Below are 21,915 nucleotides of genomic sequence, written 5' to 3'. Positions count from 1 at the left end.
GTGAGAATACATTGATAGCATTTAACTCTAGTAACAGGCATTTGTACCAGTAAGCATGAAAAAGTAGGGAAAAGAACTAGTATGTAAGCACTGACTAGTACTGTAAAGTATATGTGTATATAGGGCAATCGTGGCTCAAGAGTTCGCAGTTCATCCTGTAATTGGAAGGTTGCCAGATTGAGCCCCGCCTCCGACAGTCTCGGTCGTTGTGTCCTGGGGCAAGACACTTCACCCGTTGCCTACTGGTGGTGGTCAGAGGGCCCGGTGGCGCCAGTGTCCGGCAGCCTCGCCTCTGTCAGTGCGCCCCAGGGCAGCTGTGGCTACAATGTAGCTGCCATCACCAGTGTGTGAATGTGTGAATGACTGAATGTAGTGTAAAGCTCTTTGGGGTCCTTGGGGACTAAGTAAAGCGCTGTACAAGTACAGGCCATTTACTGTGCATGTGTTTATGCTCAAGTGTATGAATAAATTAGTCAGTTTTAAACAGTTGCAATTTAAACAGTAGAAGAGTGGCACTATATTTATATATTTATAAAGAATTTCAAACAACAATTAATTGATGCTCAAAGCAGGTTTATTTAATTAATATCCAGATTTCCAATTAGTTCCGAATTGATTCAGCAGAAAATCACATCACCAGTCACTTCAAGGCTGTATGTATTATTGTAAGGTAGACCCTACAATAATACATACAGAGAACCCAACAATCATATGACCCCCTATGAGCAAGCACTTTGGCGACAGTGGGAAGGAAAAACTCCCTTTTTACAGGAAGAAACCTCCGGCAGAACCAGGCTCAGGTCGGGGCGGCCATCTGCTGCGACCGGTTGGGGTGAGAGACTGAAGACGTTTGTTGTAGGTCTGATTGAAGGACTGATGTGATGGTAAGTTGTCTGCTGCTCCGCTTTGAATATTGAGAGATTAGTTGATGGATTTCAAGCCAAATTGTGCCCAAGTTTAAGACCACATTCATTGCTTTTTTTTGTTGATGTTATTGTTTTGGGCTTTTTTTCCACAAGAATTTCTAGCTCCCCTAGAATTCTGGCCACCCAAACGATGATTGCTGCTGAGAGAGCACAAGGTTTTGTCCCCCTGTACTATTCATGTCAGTGCAGGGGGTTCTCCTTGAGAGGCCAGGGTGGAAAAAGGGATGCTTCAGAACCTCCGAGGGTGTTATGCGCTGATTTGCATCCAAGGCCAACATTTCTTTGATTAGCCTTACAAATAATGTTTGGCCATTTTCCGGTCCTCGCCTAACTTTCAGCAGTTTTTCGAGGTCATCGAGACACTTAAGTTTTATATATCGAGTTTCCTTGGATCGATAATGTGTCTCGTATTGAAATTGTTCTTGGGTCTTAAATGTCCAGCGCTGTTTGTTGTAGTTATCCTCGATGAAGTAGCAGTCAGTGTACAGGCCAGACTCTAGGAGATGATCTGGTAGCTGACCCTGGGTTTCAATTATGAATTTTAAAACATCATAATCGTCTTCCCCAGGATAGAGAGGCACCCCTGTAGCAAGCTCCACAGCTACCAGCCCCAGAGACCACATGTCGATTGCTTTGTCGTATGGAATGCCAAGCATAACCTCAGGTGCACAATAACCAATTGTCCCCACACGGTCACCAGGAATCACTGCAGAAGCAGGACATGCGAGGCCAAAGTCTATGAGTTTGACTTTGACGGGAGACTCACTGCGGTTCACAACCATGATGTTTCCAGGTTTGAGGTCAGCATGCACTATTCCCACAGAACCCAGGTGGAACAGAGCATTTGCGAGCTGATGCAAAATTGGCCTGAGTTCTCTCATTGGGAGACCTTGGTTATTCCGGTCCCCAATGTAGTCCCACAGGCTTTGGTCGAGCAATTCGAAATTCAAGCAAATGCGCTGTCCATCGAGGAAATAGTCGTTCCATTCCACAATGTTGCACCTGTCTGGATCCAAGCGTCGTAGCTGCTCCAGGATGAAAATTTCCAGTTTTACCTGGAGCAGAATTTCAGGGTCGCTCTTGTTGACTTTAATAGCAACGGTTTTGTTGTTTTTTGTATCGCGACATCTGGTTACCAAACCAAAGCCTCCTTCTCCAAGGAAAGCCTCTACCACGTGGTGATCTCCTAAAATGGTCCCTTCCGTTATTTGAAGATCATCTTCAGAGGCAGATGGGTTGGCTGAGGTGTTGATGTCTCCTTTTTGAGGAAATTCAACTGAGTTTTGGAAACTGCAGCTGAATTTTTGCAATCCATGACTTTTCCAGCTTGAAGGCTGCTGAGAGAGCACAAGGAGTTCTCCCCCTGTACTATTCATGTCAGTGCAGGGGGTTCTCCTTGAGAGGCCAGGGTTGAAAAAGGGATGCTTCAGAACCTCCGAGGGTGTTATGCGCTGATTTGCATCCAAGGCCAACATTTCTTTGATTAGCCTTACAAATAATGTTTGGCCATTTTCCGATCCTCGCCTAACTTTCAGCAGTTGTTCGAGGTCATCAAGACACTTAAGTTTTATCGATCGAGTTTCCTTGGATCGATAATCTGTCTCGTATTGAAATTGTTCTGGGGTCTTAAATGTCCAGCGCTGTTCCTTGTGGTTATCCTCGATGAAATAGCTGTCAGTGTACAAGCCAGACTCTAGGAGATGATCTGGTAGCTGACCCTGGGTTTCAATTATGAATTTCAAAACGTCATAATCGTCTTCCCCAGGATAGAGAGGCACCCCTGTAGCAAGCTCCACAGCTACCAGCCCTAGAGACCACATGTCAATTGCTTCATCATATGGAGTGCCAAGCATAATCTCAGGTGCACAATAACCAATTGTCCCCACACAGTCACCAGGAATCACTGCAGAGGTGTTACATGCGATGCCAAAGTCTATAAGTTTGACTCTGACTTGAGACTCACTGCGGTTCACAACCATGATGTTGACAGGTTTGAGGTCAGCATGCACTATTCCCACAGAACCCAGGTGGAATAGAGCATTTGCGAGCTGATTCAAAATTGGCCTGATTTCTCTCATTGGGAGACCTCGGTTATTCCGGTCCCCTATGTAGTCTGACAGGCTTTGGTCGAGGAGTTCAAAATTCAGGCAAATGCGCTCTCCATCGAGGAAATAGCCGTTCCATTCGACGATGTTGCACCTGTCTGGATCCAAGCGTCGTAGCTGCTCCAGGATGAAAATTTCCAGTTTTGCCTGGAGCAGAATTTCAGGGTCGCTCTTGTTGACTTTAACAGCAACAGTTTTGTTGTTTTTTGTATCGCGACATCTGGTTACAACACCAAAGCTTCCTTCTCCAAGGAAAGCCTCCACCATGTGGTGATCTCCCAAAATGGTCCCTTTAGATATTCCAAGCTCATCTGAGCCGAAGGATGGGTTGGCTGACATGGTGTAAAGTTTGCGCTGTGAATTGGTGAGAAACAAAACTGAACTTGTTTTGGTTTCTCTCGTAAATTGCTCTCAAATCTTCTCAAAAGGGTTTTAGTTGCTGCAGGTCAACGTCCGTTAAGCATAAAGTAACAGGTGAGCGCTCCTATTTATAGGTTTTCGGATCAAAGCAAAGTTATGACGTCAGAAAGGATCAAAGCAAAGTTACCAGGTCACAAGCGATCGAAGCGATTCTAATATGTGCGCATGCGCACATATGAGAAGCGATCGAAGGGATTCTAATATGTGCGCATGCGCACACGTGCTTGCTTGTGTAATATTGTTCACACTAAACTTGACCCTAATCAATTTAATATCAGTCAATTAAAGAAAATGTTAGTTTTGGAAAATTTTAAAATGACATAACTGACAGTTAAAACATTTTTTGTTCATGTATTTGTATTTGTATTGTCTTCGGGGTTTTTTTTGCATACCACGTCAAGCTTTTCTGTATATAGTCATGTCGTAGATTTCGGAGCAAACAAGAAATTGAATTGGATTTTAATATTGCAGTGCTTGGATTTCGGATTTGGTGCTTAAAACTTCTTGAAACTGTAACCGTATTTCATTCACCACAAAGAACTATCTGATTGAATAGTTTTCTTATCAGATAGAGAAATAAAACGAGTCGCAAAGTCTAAAAGCAACATTTGTCTGCCTGGGCTGTACCTCTGCACGTTAGTCTGTTTCAATGTGTGACCCCCCACCCCCTCCCTGATCAGTCGGGGGTGAGTGCGCTAATGTGCCTGGAGGCCGTTTTAATGAGTGTTTGCTGGAAAACGAAAAATACAAGAAGGATTTGTACGTTTTCACAACGGGGGAGTTTGCGTAAGTACTAGTAAATAATTTTCTCGAGTGTGTACGTTACACATGTTATTTGTTTAAAATTGGTATTATTATTTTGCTAGCTAGTGTTAAGATTCATTATTGAGGAAGGGTACAAGAGGTGATCGAAGAATAACCACACCGATCCGGCCGGGTGAAGTCAAACGATGATTTTAATGAATACACGCGTGGGAAGACACTCTGTACGCAGACAGCCAGTAGTCTTCAACTTAATCAAAGCATGAACAGATATTTTATAGCATCAGGGTTTGTTTACTGACGCCCCTTCATACGTCACAGACACATTTTATACATAGATCAGATCAACATCATCATGACTTTTCACCCAGAAAATCATCTCCTATTTTCATGGCTTGGTACTTTCCGTTCTTATCTTAAAATGAATTGTTCCTCTTTCTTGTCGAGACAACAAGAAACGGTTCCTCTTTTACCGAGACAATTTTGTAGTTACAGCCAAACATAACTAACCTCTTCCTCTAAATAAATCTAATTTAAAGTGTGTGTGTGTGTGTGTGTGTTGACCTCACATGCTCTTTCTCAATTCACCTGTTGCACTTCTGACCTTTTATCAGACCAGAAGCTCACTGAGACTATGTGTATGTCTTCTACTAAATAAATGTTTTAATCAAGAACCTCTACTAAAACCTTAATATAAAATGATCTGATCTTAAGGCCTTCTTAAAGCTATCTGTTACATTGTTAAAGCCTCGTCTTAGCCTGCGGCTCAAAATAACTTCCTGGTTTCACTTCTGCATACAACTTCCTGTCAGCCTGCAACTCAGTCTTTCTGAAAGAGACACTGTTTAAACCTTGGAGTGCAATATCCATGCTGCAAATTATATTATTAATGCAATAACAATTATTTAACAATAGCAGTAAAATAATTTCCCTCCTCGACACTCCCCCTTTTGACCTCTGGAACACCAGAGGTCACAATACATTGTGTCCTCACGCAGACCCTTCTCTGGTGGTCTCGAACCTCGAGATCTCCAGGATCCTCGCCCCTCCTGTGGTCGCCGAGATCTTCTGCAAAGGAAACAAAACACCTTTCCTGCATCTCCCTAACTTATCCTATCTGGGACTCTTTAATCAAAAGCCTGATCCTAATTATCTTCTTAACTTATTGACTTGTATTTATGTATACTCTCCAACGTTACTCATCACTTTAAAATTCTTTTAAGCGCTGGTTTCACGTCCGGTTGCTCGCTCTATTTTCCCTTATCTGATCATCAACATCCTGTGCACAAGGTGTCGCTGCTGCAAGTTAATCTACTCCAAAAGAAAACAACCACTTTAATCAATTAAGTTCAAGCATATAAGCAATTACTCCTGTATACATTTCATCATAGCTAAATGCTGCCTTGAAACAACTCCTATGTGTTAACACTAACTTCATTTTAAAACCTCACATTTCCTATGTTATAACCCATTTTGGTATAGCCTTTTTATTTCATTTTGCTCCCTTTAATGTAACAATACCTCCTAATTCTAGTTTATCAGACTTAACCAAAATATATGCTTTCCTTCCTCTTTGGTCCTTCTTTAAGTTCAGTTAAAAGCTAAATGAATTTAAGGCCTTTTGCCTGGAATCAATACTGTCATGTGTGTTTCTTAACTCTGTGTCTGTAAGCGTGTGCAATCCTTCATGAACTCATATTATCCTCACAGTAGATTGGCTAATCATAGCGCTAGCCAAAGGCTCGTGACCCTCCAGAGACAAATTTGAGCCACAACTCCTTTAAAAGCACAAAATGCAATATGTATAAAAATCATTTCTATTTATAAGCTCCCCCTTTATCCTAAAAATACCTCCTATGTAATATCTGTATGTGTAAGCCTACATTATAACCACTACTTCTAGAAATCAAAAAGAAATCAAAGCTGTTCTACCCCTTCAACCCTCACTAATTTTCCCTCTAAGATTTATTCACAGCTTTGAAAAACCGGCATTGTACCTTCTAAACAGGATTCAGTTCTGTCATGGTCCTGGGCCATGTTGGCCCAGTATTCTTGGTTCCTTGTATTTTCGCTCCTTATTTAGGCCAGGTTTTCTGAGGTGTCCTATTGTGGTGTTCCCTAAGTGTTTTTTCCCTTTGTGACTCTTACCCCCTTGTGCCCCTCTGTGTATTTATGAGCTCTCGTCTCTCTTTGTGTTTATTCCATGTTTCCCCCAGCCTGTTATGTCTGTGTTCTCCCCGTACTTTTTCTCCTCCTGTCTGAACCTCTGTGTACTTCCTGTTTTACTTTGACAGTCTCTCGTCAGTATGCGTAATGTTGTGTTCACTCCTGCCCTGTCTCGTTATGTTTATCAGTGTCACCTGTGTTCCCCACCTGTGTGTAATCTCCCTGTGTTCTCTGGGTGTATTTAAGTTGTGTCTTCTGTTATGGTAGTTGCTGGTTTGTCTGTGTTGTTTCCCCTCGGTCTCCCTGCGTCTCGTTTCTGGTTTGTGTTATTAGCTTACCCAGTTTAGGTTTCCGGTTTCTTGTTTTTCCACCAGTGCTGTTTTGTGCCCACCGTTGTAAATAAATATTCACCTGCACCAGAGGTGCCGCCTTTTGGGTCCTTTTCTACAACTCCACACGGCTTGCCTCGCAAACCGTGACAAGTTCACTTTTAATCCTTTAACCTTAACTTAAAAATAACAGTTTTAGTTTTACCATATCCAAATGATCAAAAACCCAAAAGGTCCTAAAATGATCCTAAATTATTAAACAATTAAATTATTAAACCCTAAACCCCCCTTTATCTTGATACATTTCATGTGTCAAGATACTATACAAAACTTAAAAATGCTCAGTTTCCCCACTCATGATCCAATCTATGTCATAAAAATAAACTTAAAACAAAACAGTTATCAGTCATGTGCTTCTTCAAACAATGATAACTGAGTTACATCAAAAAATATTTCCCCTTTAGCATTTGGCATTCTCCCAACAATATACTATAATCCCATAATCTAACCCCACCTAATAAAACAAAACAGAAATTTTCTCTGGTAAAAACAATTGTTTATCCACATTTATTCATCCTCACCTTCATCCAGTCACACATTCACTCACATGCAGTCACACCATGTATTTGCTGATAGTGGAGCCTCCCGCATGATCAGATACTCCACCCTCAGCAAAATGAGCTCCGTCATTTTTTATTTTCCATAGGAAAATATTTCTTTATGCTTTTGGACTGGATTGACTCGCATAAAATCCTTTTTACAGGGACTTACGACCTGAATTGTCCCCACAGGTAGCTCTCCTCAGCCAATTATAATCTGGGAAGCCCACCTTATATTTGCTCCTCCCGATAATTTTCAGCGCCGTTATTCACTGTTGCAGGCCTGCTTAAAACAGAAATGAAAAAAAATAGAGCTGATTGTTAGCTCATAAAAACAAAACAAAATCACCTGACAGGTTTTCTTTAAGTGCACTGTTACAAAATAATGGGCCCAATTTTTTTAGACATGTCCATGTTTCCTAAAACTCCCTCTATTTAAAACAAAAATAACAACAACAACCTACCTGACAGAATCAACCCATCACCACAACAACCTTAAACACACAAATCTTGCCACCACATAATTTCACCTCCTCAATACACCAAAAGTCTCATTAAAACCACTCAATTTGCACACAAAAATCACCCCCTTATACTCTTAAATTCAGCATAAGACCCCTTACGACATCATATAATCACTAAACTATAAATTCCCTACCCCAATCTGCACTTCTCGTCTCTGCTATGCTTCCTCTTCCTGAAAGTCACAGTCACACACACACTCCAGCTAATTTGCATACTGAGTCATCTCTCAAGAAGCTGTAACAACAGAAACATATGTTTAAACATTCCCAACTCATTAAATCATTTTATTTCTTCCAACAGTGATCACTAGTGTTGATCACTCAGTACGAGAGCACTCCTAAGTCACTCTTTTTTTTTTTTAAAACTACTTTAATCCCTTTTTCGTTTTCATAACTCCCTTTGTCATATGGCTTATTCTATTCCTCAATTACAAACTCAAATGTATTTTATTAAGCATTCACACCCTTGTATCATTCATACAAAATAGCAAGCTGTTCTTCATTGCCTATGTTTGTGTTCTTAGCCAGGTTTAATCAGTGTCTATGCATTAAACTCCATGAGCTTGTCTTGTCTTTATAAGTTTAATGCATTTCCTGTTATGTGTGTGTGAATTTGCATATGGTGCTTTTACAGTGTGTCAGACTCCTTCATAATTTTGCCTTTAAACAGTCAATTTTCTCCTCCCCAACTTTACTAACCCAAATTCTGATTTCCTACCTTAAATAGCAGCATTCCTTGTCCTCAGCCAGAAGGTAGGGCTCCACTTGCCACTTTCCACCTCCACCCTAGCCCAGCGGTCTTACCCGTCAGGTCTGAGAGTAATCGTGACTGTGCCTGCCTTAGGTTGTCCCAGGGTTTCGAGGTGGGATCTTACCCGTCATGGGCTATCCAGCCTTCCATACTCGCCTGATACGGGGCCCAAGTGGGCAGGGGAGGGAACACACTGGCTCTGGGAATTAAAGGAATGTAAGCTGCTTCCTTCATTGCATCTTATGTTAAACTATCTCTATAATAAGCTATCTCAATTCTGACTCCTTCCCAGAATAATTTCACATATGGCACTTTGTGTATGTGTGTTTTCTATTCATTAATGTAATTGTCAGTTATTTTCTCTCTTCATTTTACTTTATTTATCTGTTTGTTTATAACGTTCTACTTTAGTTCTACTAAACCTTGATGTAAAAAACAATACTCCCTTATTTCACGCACACACTCTGCATTTTGCCTACGCACACACTTCTCTCTCAGACTTCCTCTGTTCACACATCACCTTGCACTCACTCTACTATCAACTTTCATAGTGTTATTATTATTTAATATTTTGTACACCTCACACAGAATCATTCAAATCGAGTACTCACAGCATTCACATCACAACCTTCAACTTTCACTTTCGATCCTGCAAGACGCAGAGATGGACATCTCCTTCACCTAACATAAAACTAAATTACCATATCAACATACAATTACTGAAATTCAAACTCAAATACACCATCTGTTTTAATAAAGTCAAAGAGTAAACCGGTGTACCAAGTGTATGTACTTATGTGTTTTAAACTGAAAGAAAAAGAAACTCAAACTCTCATAACATCACTCATGCATCTCTTAAACTAAAAACACTTTCAAACTTTAAAACCTCCTACTTTACATCACCAAAGAAATACCTCTCACACCTTCATTCATCATTCAAAACCTTCTAGTCACCGCATTCACACTTAAACTGTGACTAGAGTTGAAGAATATAACTCAAAACACAATTTCCTAAGAGTATTTTAGACATGCTTGTCATAATCAAAAAGAGCAAGTCAAAAACAAAAAACAATTGAAACCCCTATTAATTCTCACCGCACACACAAGAAATTGAAAAAATAAACCACACCAGCAGCTAATGCTGGAGAACAGTTACTACTGAAAGTCATGTGTTAGTCTTAAGTATATACAGTGCACTCAATATATTTATATATCTACATCCAAACTCAGTCAATTACTATACATCCACTACGGCAACTCAAAACTTTATTTATAGTCCTTTGCTAAACATAAATGGCATTTTAAACACACACTCTACAATGTTTGCAGCAGTATTTGTAAAACCAACTGTGGCTTAAACAGTTCACTGCTTACTCATTTGCATTTTCACTCACACACACACCTCCAAAAATAGCAGCAGGCAGTCAGTGCATTACTGACTCGACACACAGAGATCTCTTATTACAAAGACGTCTTATATTTACAACTACTGTCAGATCTGTCAGCTTTAGCGCCTAACCAATTTAGACAAATTTAAAATAACCGCCCACCAATTAACCAGTATCAAGACTTTAACTGTTTCTGGCCTCATTTCTAAAATCCCTAACTCAATTTAAAAGCGTCAACCAACCCAAACTTTGCCTGAAGCTCTATTTTTGGCATTTCACAGCCAAGGCTTACCTCGAAGTGTTAAGTTAAAGTTACACGCCCGAAGACCAACTTCTCCTGTCCAAAAAAGCGCAGATACCGTTGCAAACGGTAAGGAGATTCTAACTCCTAGTTATTCTGGAGTGCCCCAAACTCCACAGTGACCAACTGACTATCCCTCTTCGAGGACAATGTCTAAGCGTCCTTGACATTGGCAAGCGTTACCTCTGAGCACTGCGCTTCCTAGCAGACTCGAACTGCCGTTCTAGAATAATTTATAATACTTTGAAACAACAATCAACACCCGAAACAAGTGTATAACTGAGGCAGGTGCAACCTAGTGGCCAATTTGACCGCTCAGGTCCACTCTTATGACCAAATTTGGACTCTAACCAACACAATAACCAATTCCCTACCAACTACTTGAGACTCTAACTCAATTTCTTTGGGACTTCAACCCATTATTTAAACTTTTCTTATCAGACTCTTAACTACTTTCATTTCTTCTTAGCAGAACTCTAACTGCTTCAACTCATGAGATTTTCATCAAAATCAAAACAGACATCCACCAGTAACTTCAGTGAGTAGACTTAAATTTTATCATGTCCAATTTGGCACACTTTGGAAATAATTCAACAGGTAGTGCCTTACCTTTTGGATAAGCCGGCTTATGCCCACTCACTTAGACCACTGGAACTCATGTCTGCCCGTCAGACCACCCAAGACCACCAAATTTCTCCATCTAAACCTCCAACTCTCCTTCCCCAATAACCGGACGAAGCCCCCAAATGTTAAGATTCATTATTGAGGAAGGGTACAAGAGGTGATCGAAGAATAACCACACCGATCCGGCCGGGTGAAGTCAAACGATGATTTTAATGAATACACGCGTGGGAAGACACTCTGTACGCAGACAGCCAGTAGTCTTCAACTTAATCAAAGCATGAACAGATATTTTATAGCATCAGGGTTTGTTTACTGACGCCCCTTCATACGTCACAGACACATTTTATACATAGATCAGATCAACATCATCATGACTTTTCACCCAGAAAATCATCTCCTATTTTCATGGCTTGGTACTTTCCGTTCTTATCTTAAAATGAATTGTTCCTCTTTCTTGTCGAGACAACAAGAAACGGTTCCTCTTTTACCGAGACAATTTTGTAGTTACAGCCAAACATAACTAACCTCTTCCTCTAAATAAATCTAATTTAAAGTGTGTGTGTGTGTGTGTGTGTTGACCTCACATGCTCTTTCTCAATTCACCTGTTGCACTTCTGACCTTTTATCAGACCAGAAGCTCACTGAGACTATGTGTATGTCTTCTACTAAATAAATGTTTTAATCAAGAACCTCTACTAAAACCTTAATATAAAATGATCTGATCTTAAGGCCTTCTTAAAGCTATCTGTTACATTGTTAAAGCCTCGTCTTAGCCTGCGGCTCAAAATAACTTCCTGGTTTCACTTCTGCATACAACTTCCTGTCAGCCTGCAACTCAGTCTTTCTGAAAGAGACACTGTTTAAACCTTGGAGTGCAATATCCATGCTGCAAATTATATTATTAATGCAATAACAATTATTTAACAATAGCAGTAAAATAATTTCCCTCCTCGACACTAGCAAACTCGCGGGACAAAGGATTGAAGTGCACTCAGTGCGATACAATACGGTGGCGCTATTCTAACAGTTAGTTATTGCAGGGTAACTTGTAGAATATGCTGTGAATTGAACCAAGATTACACAGCAGTAGCAGTAATACGAGTTACTTCCCTCAAGTGAAAGCGTTAAACGTTAGCCCGATGCTTAACTAGCCAACGTCAGGCTTTCTGATTGAAGGCTAAAAGCGACGTTGTCACCAAGTAAACAGAATATTGATGATATTCTTGTGTATCGCTGCAGCCTTTTCAAGTATTAACCTGGTGTCTTTGGGAACAGCTTAGGGGGAAATGACGGTAATATGACTGAACCATATGGGAAGAAAGAATAGGCACTTTTTTGTGCTAGCGAAGTTTCCTGGCTTTCATTCAAAATCTGTTTATCATTAAACAATTGAAACATAATGGCTTCGAGCTGACATTGAGGCCTGTGGGGCACTATCAGCCACTGAGACAGTAGACAAGTGACTATTTCACACTTTAAGGCTGCCTGTTTATTTAAGGGAGATGAACAGTACATTCTAACTGTACATAATAATATCAATGATGATAGATTAAATAAATGGGTTTTTGAAAGACGCTTGTGCATTTTTAAAGTCTAAAGTGTTGAATTGATCTGAGTATGTCATGTGTTCAAAGCCTCTCCCAGTCAGTGCTGTTCTCTATGCCTGTCTTACTCTACATGATGTTATTAGCACAAACACTTTAAAGGTGATAATTAGGTCTACAACAATAACACAGACTGCAATGTAGTTAAGCGTCTTACAGTTAGTTTTGAATGAATGAACTTAAAAAACAACACAAGCAAAGATCTGTCTCCTCCTGTTTTTTGTGTCACATAAGAAAGAAGCATCAATATCTGATGAGAAGACTTATTCATTTGGCCTTTCACGTGGTCTTACTCAGGTGATGCGAAGTGAAATATGCATCCTTTTTATGGTAATGTGCTGGAAAATGTTGAAAATGGACATTAAACGTGCTTACAAAGTGCTTGAATTTGACCCTGAAAGGTGTATGAAGCCAGAAAAAGTCACACTTGGAGTAAAAACCTCTCATAGCAAGTTAATCATATTCAATTGATTTGATGCTTTCAGCACAAAATTTAGCCACACAGTCAGGACAGCGTCTGCTTTACCTTCATCGGTAAACGTGTTTATGCAGTACATAGTAACAGTGTGGCTGAGTCCTCTGGTTCAAATCAGTTCCAGTACATTTGGAGATGTAAGTCTTAACCTTTCACATGCATCGGGAAGGAAAAAACATTTAATCTTCACAGTACTGCCGAAGTGCAGCGATACATTGTGAAGTGCACATTTGCATTTGTCATACAGTACCGAGCAAAAGTCTTGAACCACCCCCTTATTTTTTCGTGTTTTGCCAGGTCAGTCTGTGTTAACGGTGTTATTAACTGCATTCTTCAACTAAAGAAGTGAGAACAAATGATGTGGGCTTTTGTTTTTTTGCAATAGGCTGCAAGTAAATGTGTACAGATACAATTTAAAATTGGTTCTTTGTTAAGTTTTGTGGTCCTTTCCGTGACTTAGGTGTCTGTTTATGTTTGAATGATTCAGAGATTAGTGTGAAGGGTCTTAACAGACAAAAAGTGGTCAAATACAAGCCCTGGATTAAAAATCAGAAACACTTTAAAAAGCCTGGAGAGCTATTCCTTAATACCACTTTAAAGATTACAGGGAAGTCCGGATCCCTGGAAGCAAATGAGGGATGGCTCAAGACTTTTGCACAGTGCTGTACATGTCATGTTCCCTGTTTTATAGCTCAGCTCAAACTGACACGTTCTCACTAACTGCTTCTCATTTTCTCCACAGTAAACTTTGACCACTTCCAGATACTGCGGGCCATCGGGAAAGGAAGCTTTGGAAAGGTAATGCAGCCTCCATTTTTCACGCCACTTGTATATTGTTTGCCCTTAATTACCCACCACGGTCGTCATCTCTAAAGAATCAGTGCAAGCGAAGCGAAATGTGCTGGGATTACACTTTAGTTCTCGTGTGCTGCTGTTATTTAATAACAGTTATAAATGCAGCTGATGTAATTATTTCTATAAAGTCAGTTAGAGGAGAGCCGATTTCCATTTCATCTCACTCAATCTAGGTGGGAATTTTGACCCCACGTCTCAATTTAATTACACAGCAGCAAAATTCTGCGGCTCTATTTGTCATCGCGCTCAACGGTTGGGCTGAAGGCAGGAGGAGAACTTAGTGTGTGTGTGATACACAATTGGGGCTGCAGAGATTGGAATAGTTTACCTTCATTTGAAATATCACTGCCCTGTGCACATTGTCGGCTTTAAAATTCAAACTTAAAGAGTTTGTAAGTAAACTGGCTGAGATGAGACAGACGATGCACCGGGTCCTCGTCTGAGTGCTGGCTTTCAGTTGTGCTGTTTCTCTTGCCCAGCCATGCACACACAGACACTGTGCTACACTTACACAGTGAGACAGATGCTCACAGAGACGTCCAGATACATTTTGTCCTTGCTGGAGGTCATCTTGTGTTTTTTGGCCCACTGTGGCCTCACACCGAGCTCCTGCTGTTTTTTGAACACTTTAACAGCACCAGTCTTTAGCTTCCTGTTGAACACACTTAAGTGGGGGAGGTGTTATTATTAGTGGTAAATGATTTGTGTATTTGTTGGATGCACCTCAGAGCAACAGGAAACATGACACGACACGCTCCAGTAACCTGCAGTCTTTACAGTGAGGACACACAAACATTAACCCTCTGCTCCTTACAGAAACTCTCTAAATCCTGTAAGTTTCTTGACTGCCACTTGGAAAGTTGAAACTTCAGCTCCCTCCACAGATTTTCTACAGTACTGATGTCTGGAGACTGACTAGACCACTCCGTGATCTTATAGCACTTCTCCATTAGTACATACTCAGATCAGCTTGCTGTGACTCATTTTCCATTACAATCAAGTACCACCTAATGTGCGTGGGGTCATTACAGCAAAGCGGCCCGATGTCCATGTTGTCATTTATGAGCAACACGAATGCCACAACAAAGGAAGACGTCGCAGCGATGATGTATCTGTGGCTTTTTGTCACACTTGGAAACCACGGTGTTGTGCAGCTATTTGCCTTGTTGCAGGGTTTTAAAAAAACTGCAGTTTTGATTTTAGTGAAAGACACCGTCTCATGACTCATTGAGTGCCGCGACTGACAAGCCAATCCGTGGCCTGCAGTCTGACGATGTCACATTTCCTGACTGCTTGGAACCCCGACTAAGTCGTCCTGTAGCCCACATCATAATGTTTCCATCTCTCTGCTTGACTGCAGGGATGCTATTTTTTGCATCACACTCCTATTTCAAAAGGTCAGTTAAAGCCACATAATTGGAATTTCGTTTCATCTCCCCACAGCACTTTCTCCAAAGTCTTCCCTGAATCATTTAGCTGTTCACTGGCACTTGAGATGGGCCTATACATGTTTCTCCTTGAACAGGCGGACCTTGGAAGTGCCGCAAGACTTTAGTCTGTTACAGCATGGTGTGTTACCAATGTTTTAAATGACTGTGATCCCAGCTGCCTTCAGCTCATTAACAAGCTTCCCTCTTGTAGCTGTGGCTGATCCCACAACTTTCTCATGATAATCTTCACTCCATGAAGCAAGATCTTGCATGAAGCTTGAGACGACTAAAGGTCATTTTAAATATCTTCCATTTCTGAATAAATGCATGAACAGTTGGTGCCTTTTCATTCCCTCAGATGTCCATACACCTGTTCAGACCTTGTGCCGGTCTAAAATCTTGTCTCTTTCATCCCCTGACAGCTCTTTGGTCTTCCCCATGGTGGCACGAGATTGTAGACCTGAACAAGATAATATTCTGTCTTTCTCCATTAAAATCAAACTAATACAAAATTTAGTGACTGTTCCTTTTTTTGTAAGTGAGCAAAGTTACAAATTCAACAGGAGATCAAATAATTATTTCCATCACTACAGTGACAATATTTTTGCTGCTTTAAATTCTTAATCTATAAAATGTTCCTGTTTTTCCTTCTCCAGGAAACAATGAGAATCATGTTTGCTGGTTTGCTGCTTGTGCTGCTCTTTGACACTGGACTCTCAAAAGCAGCCAATCTTCAACCCAAACAGCAGCAGAAAGAAACCCCTTATGAAAAGTTCAGACGTCAACATGTAGACGCTAAGATGAGTGCGGAAAAATGTGATGCAGAAATAAAAAACAGGCAGATCTATGATGTTAACAGCAGTTGTAAGTTTACTAACACATTCATCCTTAGTGATGATAAAGAGGTCAAAGCCATTTGTAATGGTCAAGGAAGATCGTAAGAGTCGCATGACAAAGAGTGTAGCTAAGTTTAGTATTGTTACATGTAAACTAAAGAAGAAAAGAACCGGGGAACCCAAATGTCAGTATAAAGCCAAACGTCTCACAGGATTATTCTAGTCAAATGTAAAGGAAAGTTACCCGTGCACTATGATCGTGACATAATGACGTTTGCATCCAATAACACAACTATAGGAAAAATCCCCATGCGCTCTAATTCTGTACACACAAATATACATTTCTGAGATAACAAAAGAGCAACATTTAGCATCAGCTCTGACAAAAGGTCAGTGGAAACATCTTGTTTGTTATAAGTTTTTATTTGTATCACTTAACAGTCCAAATGGCTGCTTTGTTGAGTCCCACATATTGGGCACTTTTTCTTATCCATATTCTTAATCTGTCGCAGCAGTCACGATGCTGCTTATAAATTATATTCAGACTGATGAGTCTTCACTGATGTCCCCAAAACAAATAAAGCTCCAAATGTTTATGCTGTTGTTTCTTCAGTTATTACTTCTAAATATTTTGAAATGCAGGCATCTGATCTGTTTCTGTTATGTAGCCTAATGTAACACAGTCAATGCTCTCACTGCTACTGCTGCAGAGATCAGGGTCAAAAACTGTGTGGGCCCCACCTGCACACACCAGAATGAATGAATCCTTCCTGTATAAACGCAGTCCCTCGAGACGTGACTGCCCCTCAGCATCTCTGTGTATTACACCAAAGCAAGTTTGAGAACAAAACGTATAAATGGCTCTCTGTTGATTGTTGATGTGTTTCTATGCACCCTGTGATGTTAATGATTCCCTTCGATTTGAAATGACTCGCAAAGCTACATTTTTGGCTTTACTGTGCTTTTAATTCTATTAAAAGATTACTGACTGTAGCTCTCTGATATACATTACATTTCTAATGCTAGGAGGATAAATGACCGTCTCTGTTCGTTAATTGATAAATAACCCCTTACTTCACTTGCCTCTGTCCTCCTGTGTGAAAGTTGAAAACATGTGAGGTCTGAATTCAACAACAGGTCACGTGATATATTTTCTGTTGATGATCACAATGAACAACCAGCTGTTTCCTAATGATTTCTTAATGGAGTAAAAAGATGTTTTAATGGAGCAACGCTGTGTTCACAATAATAGCAACAGTAATGCAGCTGTATCTCACATGCAGAGTTGTCTGTTGTTTACGTCTGTTCAACATAATAATCTCCTTTTCCAAATCGTAGCCGTCATCTTCCAGCAGCCAAGCTGTTTTTCTTTATTTTAAGAAGATATAAAGCAGTTTAATCACAGCTCATAGTAAATGTTTTTTCTTACGTTTCTCAGCATCTCTATCTATGAGTAACACTGTGAAGAAATCACCAAAAACACTGTTTTATTGTACACAACAATTACAAGTAAATTAAAATGTGTTATGCACATACTACGGTTAAGACAAAAAAACATTTTGCATATAAGGTCTCTGTTGCTACTGTGACCCTGTGGCCCTCACAGACTGAAACCTCTTTCACTTTGTTCACACCAGTGTTGGTCAAGTTACTTGAAAAAGTAATTAATTACTAATTACTGATTACTTCTCCAAGAAGGTAATCCCATTACTTTACTAATCAGTAGCGGTTTTTGATATGGGCGACATGGGCTGTTGCCCAGGGCGGCATCGTGGTGGGAGGTGACATCATGGGCATCGGCAAAAATAATGTTTAACGTGATTAAAATTTGTAACATAATTAATGCATCTGGAGTGCAGAATGACTCAAAATCCCTGGAATGTCTCTGTCGACGCATTTCGGGCAGTTTGTCCAAAGTTTGCCAATTCTGCGCTCCAGATGGGTTGACAACAAACACAAAAACTGAAGACATTATGATATAGACCAGGGGTGCTCACACTTTTTCCGCATGTGAGCTACTTATAAAATGACCAAGTCAAAATGATCTACCCACTACAAAAATCCAAAACATATACTTATTTATAAATATATTGAGGATTCTTTATATCTACAATGTATATACATGCATAACCGCAATATCCAATATTTCACAACACAATTAACTATGTAAATTTTTTGTCATTACCTGAGTTTACTCTGATGACTTGCACTGAATTGAATCAGCCAGGGATGCATAGTCCGGACAGTAGCTGCTGACGGCCAGGTTTAAGAGAAAAAACCGAGAGCTAAAAATTGGAGTTAACTCGCTGACTAGCTTGTCAGTTTTACTACACTTCGCGCCGCTGTTTGCGCATGCGCAGCGACCTAAGCGTCAGAAAAAATCTGATGTCATCTGACTGGCTTCCCTGTATCAATCAAGTGACGGGATGGATGATAGGCTGGCATCTATTTTTTTAATGCCATGCGATCTACCAATACTACCTTTGCGATCGACTGGTCGATCGCGATCGACGTATTGAGCACCCCTGATATAGACTTATAATTTGCAGCGATGTGTTTTCTAAATTCTATCAGACACATATACATGAAAAGTGAGCGCGAGGGCCCTCGGTGCGCCTGCTTGCTGCTGTGCTGAAGTCTCACACACAGGGGTTGCTTCCAAATATTGCAGATTTCATTCATAATATCGTCAATCCAAGCCCATTATGTATTAATTATTGTTCCTGGGTTGTGTGAAATCCCAGGGAAAAAAATCCTATACAAGGTGTAGGTCTGTTAGTTTATGTTGTGGGTGTTGCTACTGGAGTGTAAAATTACTGATGGCAAATGGACAAGAAAAGGTCAAAGTCATCAGGTCCTCAGTTTAGAAAAAAGGAGAAAAGAAGAGAAGAAACGAGCAAAAGATACAATTAAGCAGATGTGTCTTTGGATAATGGCAGATATTATGTATCCTGAAACAAGATTACATTCATTAGTAGGGCCAGGACCCCGCAGTCTATTCACACCTACAGGCCAGTTGTTACTCAGCTTGGGGAAACCTGCAGTTAGCTGAGGCTGAAGAGGCCACTTGATGAAACGTTTCTCCCACTGAAAAAACTATGTCCAGATGAACGGAATCAACTTTTTGGGATTTCCTTACCTGGATGAGCATGTATCAAGATACAAATTAATTTAATTTGTGTCTTTATAAGACTGCGTGGTTCCCTGTAACATTGTGGCATTCGTTTTGTGACATTGGATATGATAATAATAATAATAAAGGACAAGGAACACGTTGGTCTGTGAGAACGCAGTGGTTATACTAAGTGTTAATAATTAAACTGCTCAGATTGTCTGTACTTTATTCACATCAAGTAAATAAGCAAATCTACAAATGTGACTTTAACAATGTTACTGTGTAAATTAGGCACAAGAAGGTCAACTTTAAGTGGTCCTGACTCCTGATAGAAACATTCATTTAGACCTATAGCTTGCCAGTGTAAAAACAGAGCTTTTGGTGCTCCCTCCTGGCAGATTTTGTGTACACGCAGAGAGAGACAAAAACTCACATAAACATGTTTCTTGTGTATAAACAAAGAGCTAACAGAGAGGTACTAATGATGCCTTAGCTTCTATGACCACCGCAGCATCATTATATGATACTGGATTGGCCTATCACTGACCACTTTTAGATCTCACCTCTCTCACAATCAGCTGATGTCAGTTCATGTGGTGATAGTGGAGAATCTCAAGCTTTCAATGTTACGTTTTAATTCTTTATTGCACAAAAGGAAGGCGGTCAATGACGGTCCAGGCGTGGGATTTCTCTCATGGAAGTGTGCACATAGTTTTTTTCCTTTCTATTGGTAGGTGGCACAGTGCACTTGTGGCAAGTAAGCAAGCTAGAAGACTGGCAAACTTGCTGGGTATCCAGTTACAGAAGCAACACATTAACAAGAGAATTCTGAGTAAAACCAAAGTTACTTTCCCTAGTAACTAGTTACTTTGAAAGTAACGAGTAACTTGAAGTAACTGAGTTACTTTTGATAAAGGTAACTAGTAATGTAACTAAGTTACTAATTTAAAGTAACGTACCCAACACTGCTAATAAAGATATCAGACTTACATTTGCCTCATCTGTCTATGAGTAAATAGTAAACAGCATAAATTCTCTGTATTAGTGAGATAATAGTTCATGTGGTTTGTTTAGATTATACTGAAAGTTCTTTGTTAGTTGTCTCTGCTTATTCCCACACATCGAGCAGATAGAAATACAATGCAGTCCAGATGAACTCCATCGCTAACTCAGACCTCAGCACTAAGACAAAATCTGTAGCTCCTCTCTTCATCAATGATTTTAAAACCAGCGAGTGTTTGTGGTTTTACAAGAGCTTTGTTTTAAGTATAAAAAAATTCTCTGGAGCAGCAACTTGGTTTTTTTTGTAGATTATTTATTGAATGCTGAAAGACAAGCAATGTCTGTGATCTGAGAGAACAGGATGAGATACACCCTGTTAGAAAAAAATGTCAGAATATTTACTTATGCAAGTGAGACAAGAAAGTCAAAAGTAAAACTTGTTTCAATAACTCTTGTGATTGTGGTATTATTCCCACATTCACTTACAAACAATTCTTCCATATTTCCTTAATAATAATATTCCCATTATTGTTTATGCAAACTTTACAAGTGATAGAATTTCAAATCTTAAGAAAGCCAAAGAAACATCATGAGATAATGAAAGATCACAGTGAGTACAGAGCAGCTCTCAAACTAAACCCATTGTTGAAAGTGTACAGGCATGTTGTTGTCACATGCAATTTCAATATGCTTCTTTATCTTTACGCCTTCGTATTTTTTTTTGTCATATTGCAGTTTGCAGTGCAAAAGCTCCATCTCTTCAGAGCTTCTATAAAGATTGTCATTTTTATAAACACGTTGTTCTTCTTTACAAATATCTTTGACCTTTTTAAAAGTGCTAAAGATGAAGGTGTTTCTTTTTTTTTTATCTTTACCATTAAAATCTTTGATCTTCCGGTCTTTTATTAGTTTATCACATGAGTCTCCCGTGTTTGTTTCGATGATATGCTGGGTTTTGAACTTCGTAACACGCTGGTCCTCACAGAGCACAGTGACAGAGAGCACCACCAGCAAGAAAATGGAGAGCTTCATATTTCTATTTTGAAGACAAAATTTTTTATAAGAGTGAGTATGTAAAGTAGTACAAATGTTTCTATTGTTCTTTGCTTGTTTCTGAAACGTTTTACCATTTGAACATGCTTACACATTAAAACACATTTAAAATACACATTTAATACAACAAATTGGATGATCCCAGTTGGATGAACCAAAACAACAAGTAGAGATGTATTACATTTACCTCTTTCTTCAGTTTGCAAAACAGTGACTGACTGGCTACAGCAGCTGCAGTGGTCAGTGGGAGTCAGCGTTCTGAGGCAGTGATCAAAGAAGATCTTTAGTGAAGGAAATTCTCAGAAATGTCAGATTGTTTTTAGTAAGTTCATATAGTGGTCAGAGTAATTAACTATGAATTGTTTTGAATGAAGATGAATATTTATTTAAATAGGAAAGTTAACAGAATCAAGATAATTTATCTAGAAGGTGAGAGGGGTTTTTTTTTCTTAAAGAGACAAAAACTGAACAGCAAGGATCTGAATTTCAAACCAATGTATCAGAGCGTGATGTTAAATTTACAGGTGTTACAGGTCTCTTACCAAAGTGTTGAGAAAGCAACACCACAGGCACAAAACGAAATAAGTATAGGTCAACGACTACATGTATTTTATTTTTATTTTTTTACTAGTGGAAGATTTGCAATGTAG

General features: G+C 39.7%; 1 protein-coding gene across 1 annotated transcript; it reads right to left on the bottom strand.

Annotated features, from left to right (window-relative positions):
- Positions 1-789: 789 nt before the first annotated feature.
- Positions 790-2,436, bottom strand: LOC113018515 (homeodomain-interacting protein kinase 2-like). Its single transcript, XM_026161589.1, has one exon. The coding sequence runs from the start codon at positions 2,399-2,401 to the stop codon at positions 1,034-1,036; it is 1,368 nt and encodes a 455-aa protein (XP_026017374.1). The 5' UTR covers positions 2,402-2,436; the 3' UTR covers positions 790-1,033.
- Between the last annotated feature and the right edge of the window lie 19,479 nt (positions 2,437-21,915).

This window comes from Astatotilapia calliptera, unplaced genomic scaffold (assembly GCF_900246225.1).
Source record: "Astatotilapia calliptera unplaced genomic scaffold, fAstCal1.2 U_scaffold_96, whole genome shotgun sequence".
Taxonomy (NCBI): Eukaryota; Metazoa; Chordata; class Actinopteri; order Cichliformes; family Cichlidae; genus Astatotilapia; species Astatotilapia calliptera.
Note: the sequence above shows the minus strand (reverse complement) of the source record. Positions and strands in the feature narration are given on the sequence as shown.

Bases quoted from the DNA above. Each gene is read 5' to 3' on its own strand.
- LOC113018515 (XM_026161589.1), bottom strand. From the start codon at position 2,401: ATGTTGGCCTTGGATGCAAATCAGCGCATAACACCCTCGGAGGTTCTG.